The 7,293-nt window shown below is 38.0% G+C and overlaps 1 protein-coding gene across 1 annotated transcript; it reads right to left on the reverse strand.

The window, feature by feature from the left end:
* Nucleotides 1–2,650: 2,650 nt before the first annotated feature.
* Nucleotides 2,651–7,047, reverse strand: Mbd3l1 (methyl-CpG binding domain protein 3 like 1). The gene is made up of 2 exons (XM_076925912.1): nt 7,004–7,047; nt 2,651–3,313 (listed from the first exon to the last, which is right to left on the reverse strand). The coding sequence occupies exon 2, from the start codon at nt 3,293–3,295 to the stop codon at nt 2,735–2,737; it is 561 nt and encodes a 186-aa protein (XP_076782027.1). The 5' UTR covers nt 3,296–3,313; nt 7,004–7,047; the 3' UTR covers nt 2,651–2,734.
* Nucleotides 7,048–7,293: the final 246 nt, after the last annotated feature.

The raw sequence follows: 7,293 nt of genomic DNA on the forward strand, positions 1-7,293 counted from the left end.
AAGGTCTTGTGGGTCCTTTTGCCTCCTTTGCTTCCTAATAGAGGCTTTGCATTTTTCCTCTTTTGTCCTTCCACCTTCTGCCAGAGGAGGATGAAGCAAGAAGCTGCACTTCAGATGCCACTACCCTGATCTTGGAATTCCCAATCTTCACAATTGTGAAAAAATAAATTCATTATTAGTTGAGTGGCGTGTGGCTTTCTTTCTGTGATAGCACTATTCCATGGACAAAGACATCATCTTTGTGAGCTTTATTTACATGTTATAGCTGAAGGATGAAGACTCAAAGACATGAGATAGCTAGAGCAGAAAGGAAAAGAATTACTTAAACTCAACTTATTGATCTAGACAAACTATATAGAAAGAAATAGAGGCAGCCTGGAGAAGCAGCACACCCATAAACCCAGCATTCAGGACACTAGGGCAGGAGTACATGCTCTAAAGCAGCTGCAGCTACTCAGTAAGACTCTGCAGAGAAGGGAGAGAGAGAGAGAGAGAGAGCGAGAGAGAGAGAGAGAGAGAGAGAGAGAGAGAGAGAGAGATATCCAGGTACACAGACCAATTCACAAGTCTTCACTGAAAGAATATATACCAAGAAGAAAAAGGAAATGGAAAAATAGAATACCATTGGAATGAAAAAGAATCAGTAATGAAAATGTATATCTAAATTACTTTTACAACATATACTAACTACAACTCCATATAAGTACCAAATTGTAAATACACTAGACAGAAAAGGAAGTGTTGAAATACTTCATTTCTAAAAATTTCTAATGTAAATAGTTTATTCTATTACTTATTTAAAAGCATCAAACAATACAGGGAGTTGCCAAGACTATAATTTGCCCTCCACAAAATGTTAGCCAGGACCCACTGCTGAAGACAATACCTACACAACTCGTTGAATATGGAAATTTTGAACCAGTGCCTCTATACAGGCTTTACCCCTAGTTGCGAGTGTCTTCAATATAGGAAGACACTCTGCATGCTAACAAAGGAGAACCGCCATTGTATATAATGGGAATTGACTCTGGGAAACTCCAGCATTGTCTTGCTGTTTCCTGACTGCAGATACAATGTAAGCAGAGGCCTCACCCTTCTGCTAAGCCTTTTGTTCCCTCAAATTATGAAACAAAATAAAGTTTCTTTATTCAAGTTGCTTTTCTCATGTATTTTCTTAGTGATTAGAAAAGTAACACATGATAGCTGTTAATTTGTTTAAAAAATAATCTTACTGTGCATGTGTATCAAAACAGTTTTCATATACCTTTACACAAATTAACTGCAGTCCTCACCTACATTAAGGAAACTTTTCTTTGCAATAGACAGATATCATTAACGAAAACTATAACCAATCAAAACACAGAATTGTGGAGTCCAGTCCCAATGGATACACATACAGTGCAACTCCTGCACCTAAAGTGATCACTGCTAAGAAGGGGCAGAAAGCATGTAAAGGCAAAAAGACCAGGGAGGTTGCTGTGAGAGGTGCCTCCTAGGAATATCAGAAGCCACAATAACTTCTGTAATAACATTGTAAGTGAAATACAAGGATGTTAAATAACTACTAAATGATGGTTTGTAAGGTAAGAGCATATGTTGCTCTTTGAGAGGACATGGGTTTTGTTCCATGTGACAGCTCACAATTTTGTATACCTACAGTTCCAGGAGATCCAATATTTTCTTATGGCTTCCATAGGCCAAACTCCACACACTATTAATAGGCATGCATGCAGATAAAATGCTCATATATGTAAGCATTTTTAAAAATAAAATAGTAAATAAATATAGGAATATAAAGGGCAAAACAAAAATCTTTCTCACATCAAACTCAATGTCTCATCTTAAAAATAAATTATTGGGGCTCAATACTTAAAGCACCTAATACTTGTTTTTGTTGTTTTTTTGGTTTTTGTTTGTTTGTTTGTTTTGTTTTCCGAGACAAGGTTTCTCTGTGTAGCCCTGGCTGTCCTGGAACTCACTCTGTAGAACAGGCTGGCCTTGAACTCAGAAATCCGCCTGCCTCTGCCTCCCAAGTGCTGGGATTAAAGGCATGCGGCACCACTGCCCGGCGTACCTATTACTCTTATAGTAATAAGTTTGGTTCCCAACACCAATGAATGGCTCACAACTGCCTCACTACAGCTCCAGGAAACACAATTCCCTCTTCTGGCCACTGCATGCACCTACTCTTATGCACTCATAGCAAGAGACAAACAGACACATACACACAATTAAAAATAATGTGTTATGTTTATGATTCTATGTATATCTATGTACTCTGTATATGTGTACCTGGTGTCCATGAAGACTAGAAGGGGGCATCCTCAGGTGACTGAAATTACAGACAGTTGTAAACCACTTTGTAGACACTGGGAACTGAACTTGGGTCCTCTGATGAACAGCCATCATGTTAATCACAGAGGCATCTCTCAAACTCCTAAAATAATTTTAAAAATAATAAAATAAAACCTACTGGGCTGGGTGATGTAGCTCGATGAGTGGGAAGTTGGGTTCAATCTTCAGCATAAAGAAAGAAAGGTGGGTGGAGTAAGAGAAAAAGGTAGTAAACTATCATATTATATAATTTTTGCATGGCACAAAGACTTTTAATAAAGTATTGTTAAGTTTAACGTTTCAAGGTCTCAAAATAAAAGACACTGCAAGGAGCTGTTAAAACAAAGCCATGCCCCGTTTCATCTGCAGTGTCTTCTCCCCAGCCTTGCCCCCATCATGTTTATAAGTTTGTCTTCCTTGACCCCTTCATTTTCTCCACCTCATTTGCTAGCTTGTGTGCAATCAACGCCACTGCCAGTCTTTCTCTTGCTATTTGCACTTTCCTTTCCTGGTTGACAATATCCTCTTCAGTGACCAGAAATTCTTTGCAAACAATCTGTGGGCCTGCTTCTGGAATCATCTTCGACAAATGTGAAGATGACTCAAGGGTGGGCATGGGCCTGGGGTCAATGCTGTTGGCTTGCGTGGCTGAAGCAGAGGCATCTGTGTCTTTAGGTGTGAGGTCTTGCAAAGCCTTGGCAATGTCTGAAGTGTTCAAAAGTTCTCCTGTACTGCTGTAGGCCTGGAGTCCTTGAAGTCTCTTCTGCCAGCAGGCTTGTTCCGGCTTCTCCAAGGTCTCCTCCCACTGATAGTATCTTACCTCATTGCCCAGATGGGATGTGATTTTAGTGACTGGCCTCTTGAACGTATAACTAGACAACCTCAAGGGGATTGAGGTACTTAAACAAGGTTTTGATGGGTTCTCACAGTCACATTGCTTCCTCTGTGAAGTCTTGCCCATCTGACTCTGTTCTTAGCCCTATAAGCATAAGTCATGAAATTGGATCAATGTGATGGAAGGCTGTCTTTTATTATTCATGTTACACCTATCAATTAATAATGCTGCTTGTAATATCCACCTTCTACCTCTCCCTCTAGTGATACATTTGACCTGTAATCAGAAACATCAAACAGATCTAAGTTGAGCACAGAAAGCTCAGTCAAAGCTCTCCCACAACTTGGCAAAACTCCCTTTGCTGGAGTGTATTTTTAGGTGGTTTTTTTTTTTTCTTTTTGACTCTACTGACAACTGCTTGAGTCCTTACATTCCCTGTCATAACACAGTACTCAGTTTTCCTCTGAGTCTCTAATATTTTCATTCTTCTATGTTATCTGACCATGAATTTGTTATGAACCACTTGATTTTTATAGCTCTTTTAACACTTAAGCCGATAGTGAAATGTAAGAGCCAGAGGTTGGGAAAGAATGCAAGAGAAATTGTTTCCTGGACATGACGGGGCCACTGCAATTGAACTCTCAATAGCTCTAATTACTTGTACAAAACCTGAACTAGATCAAGCCAGCCAACAGTACAGCACAGATGTAGAAGGTGCTCATGGCAGCTGATGGCTGTTGAGAGAGGAACAGTGATTTTTCTTCAGGGATGTGGCCCCTGGTAGGTTGCTCCAGTCAATGGCCCTGTACTCATGCACGTACTATAAGCACTGATAACTTTCAGTGGGTTAAAAAAAAGTACAGAGAGTTGGGAAGGAGAAGTGATGAAGGTATTTGGGTTAAACCAGGGGCTAGAATAGAAGAATGATATGATGAATACATTTCATGCATGTATGTAACTTTCAAAGAATAAGTATTTATTTTTAAGAAATCAATAGTAAAACTACCAACAATATCATTCTTGAAGAATCACTATAAAGCCTGAGATGTATTTATCAACCCAAATGGTCATGTTAAAAATAAGTAATTTAGAAAGACTATTCACACGGGAACAGAAAAAGAAGGAAGGAAGGAAAAGAAATGTATTCATCCAGTACCATATTTTGATTTCTAGAAGTTTTGTTCTATTTATGGAACAAACAGCATTACTATTTCTCATGATCAAAAAGCTGACTTCTAACTACTGAATTTCACATTACTCTCCCTTTTTTATTTACTTATGTTTATTAACACACATTAACTACACAAAGGGGCTTCACTGTGGCATTTTCATATCAATGAATAATAACCTTTGATCATAGTCACTGCTGCTATTGCTGTTAGGCCTCTTCTCCCTCCTCCTCCTCCCGTTACCCTTCTACATCTCTTATGTTTCCCTTTATTGTGTCATATTCTATTTTGTGATTTAAAACACACTTTATGTGTCAAAGTGAGTCTCAAGGTGTAAGGGCCCTTGCTGTAGAACCTGATAACCTGAGTTTGACCTACATGGTGAAAGAAAAAAGCATCCGCTCCCATGGGCTGACATTTGACCTCCATATGCTTGTCAATGTTACACATATCTAGAGCCCTCTCCACCCCTATCAAAAAGAATACAAATGTTAAAATTGTTTCAAATATAGTTTCAAAATAAGAGAAAACCTGGTATTTTGTCGTTTCTTTTGCATGTATATGTGTAGAATGTGCATATGCTTATATGTATACATGTGTGTACACATACATGTGTGCCTGTGGAGGTCTCAAGTTCATATCTGCAATAGACCTCCACTTTATGTGTTGAGGTAAGTCTCTCACTGAACCTGACCCTCACTAATTCTGGGTAGTCTAGCTAGCCAGCTTGCCCCTGAGATCCATTATTTCTGCCTTTTCAGTGCTGTGATTACAGGTGGCCACCACACTTGTGTGTTTTTCTTTCTTTACTTTTCGTTTTGAGATTAATTATATCATTTCTCCCCTTTCTTCTCACCAAGGTCTTCATACAAGCCCCACCTTGCTTTTTTTAATTCTTGACCCCTTTTTTCACTAATGTTACATGCATACTTGTATATCTACATGTTCCCAAATATTAGCTGGCTTTTATGTGGCTTCTAGGGATTCAAACTCCAATTCCTCATAATTGCACAGAAGTGTTTTATCCACTGAGTCATCTCCAGAGCCTGGTATTTGTCCTTCCAAATACCTGACTTCTTTCCCTCAATATGATGATCTCTAGTTCTATCCACTCTCAGGCAAATGGCACAGTATCATTCTCCAATATGGCCAGCGATGGAGATCAGTTGGTAGAATGCTTGCTTAGTATGCAAAAGACCCTAGGTTTCATCTCCATAAAACTAAATGTGGTGATACAGGTCAGTAATGACATACACCTGGGATATGGAGGCAGGAAGACCAGAATTTTAAGGACATCCTTAGCTACACATTGAGTTTTAGGCCAGACTGAACTACACAAAACCCCATTTCAAAAAATTAAAAAAAAAATTCTATTGTCTCTATATACCTCATTTTCTTTATCCTTTCATATAATGGACATCTGGGCTGATTCTACAGTTGGACTTCTGTGAAAAGTGTTCTCTCGGATTAACAAAGTACAAGCATTCAGAGATAAGTACGATCATGTGGTTCATATATACACCACATTATGATTTTTAGCATTTTTACAATTTTAACATTTACCTTTTTCTTGTGTTAGGAAGCTTCAATTTTCTATTAGTTCTTTATGATATGGATGAAATATTGTGAATTATAGTCACCCACTGTGCTACAAAATATAAGACCCTATTCTTCCAGTGTAACTTTGCTACCCATTATCCAAGCTCCTTCTTCCTGATACCACATCAATATTTGCTTCTATGGTCTGTGATCTCAATAGTTCCATTGGTTTCCATTTATCTTATTAACCTTGTAAAACTTTAAATCTGGAAGATTGTCATCATCATGCCACAGGTATGGCCAGTCTTATAACGTGGAAGAGAAAACACACAACATACTATTTTGTGCTACTATAAATACAAAAATACTAACACTAGCATGAAAAATGTCATAATGCCTGGGCATTTTTCTTTTGTTTTATGTTAGTCAGTTGACTCAGTAAAGTCCTATTAAATCTGTTTGATACTTTCTCAGTTTCTATATTTTGTCATTTCCACTTCTAGTTCCATTTCCTGTTGTGATAAAATACCTTGAAAACAGCAATGGGTGGGAACAGAAGTTAATGTGGCTTACAAGTCTAGATTGTAAGTCTAGTTCATTACTGCAAGAAGTTAAGGCAGCTATTTACACCTACAGTCAAAGCAGAGAAATAAAACCCTCACACATTTATACACTCAAGTCCCCTTAAAACTTTCCCAGTACTTCTTGAGAAAACTGTAATCTAGGCTGAAGTTTTAGGGATCTAGTTGGCATAATTTCACATATCTTAATCTGTTTCTAAATTTCTTCCAATTCTGTTGATATTTTCTCTCTCTCAATATGAGATCCTTTCCCCACACATCTTCCTGTTTAGTAACCTTATGCCTACAGTATACCAAGAAGTCCCTCTATCTTCAGTGTCTCTTTTTCTAAGAAATTCTTCCTACGGTATTTGATCATATTTACATTTCTCTGAACTATATAAAAATCCCTTGCCTAACCTTCACTTTCCATTCCTTTAAGCAGAAGCAGACATCTGTGTTATGTTTTTCTGTAACATCTTACCTCTAACCAGCTCTGTGTTATGTTTTTCTGTAACATCTTACCTCTAACCAGCTCTGTGTTATGTTTTTCTGTAACATCTTACCTCTAACCAGCTCCTTGGACTATTTGGAACTTCATATGTTGTCATCATAAGTCACAATGACCCTTTGTTATTAGATCCGAAAGGAATGCTTTACATAATCTTGAAGTGGAAAGAATTTGGAACTACTCAGAGATGTGAATTTATTTAACAACTTGGGTGGGTGTGTATGTGTGGTAATTTTGTTTTGTTTTGTTTTGTTTTGCGGAGAGTGGGCAGGAGGAATAAGTTCTGACTCCATATAATCCTTATTGGCCTTCAACTTTCTGTGAAGCTCAGGATGGCCTCAAACT

This window comes from Arvicanthis niloticus, chromosome 27 (assembly GCF_011762505.2).
Source record: "Arvicanthis niloticus isolate mArvNil1 chromosome 27, mArvNil1.pat.X, whole genome shotgun sequence".
Taxonomy (NCBI): domain Eukaryota; kingdom Metazoa; phylum Chordata; class Mammalia; order Rodentia; family Muridae; genus Arvicanthis; species Arvicanthis niloticus.

Excerpts from the sequence above, each read along its gene's own strand:
- Mbd3l1 (XM_076925912.1), bottom strand. The coding sequence starts at position 3,295 with ATGGGCAAGACTTCACAGAGGAAGCAATGTGACTGTGAGAACCCATCA.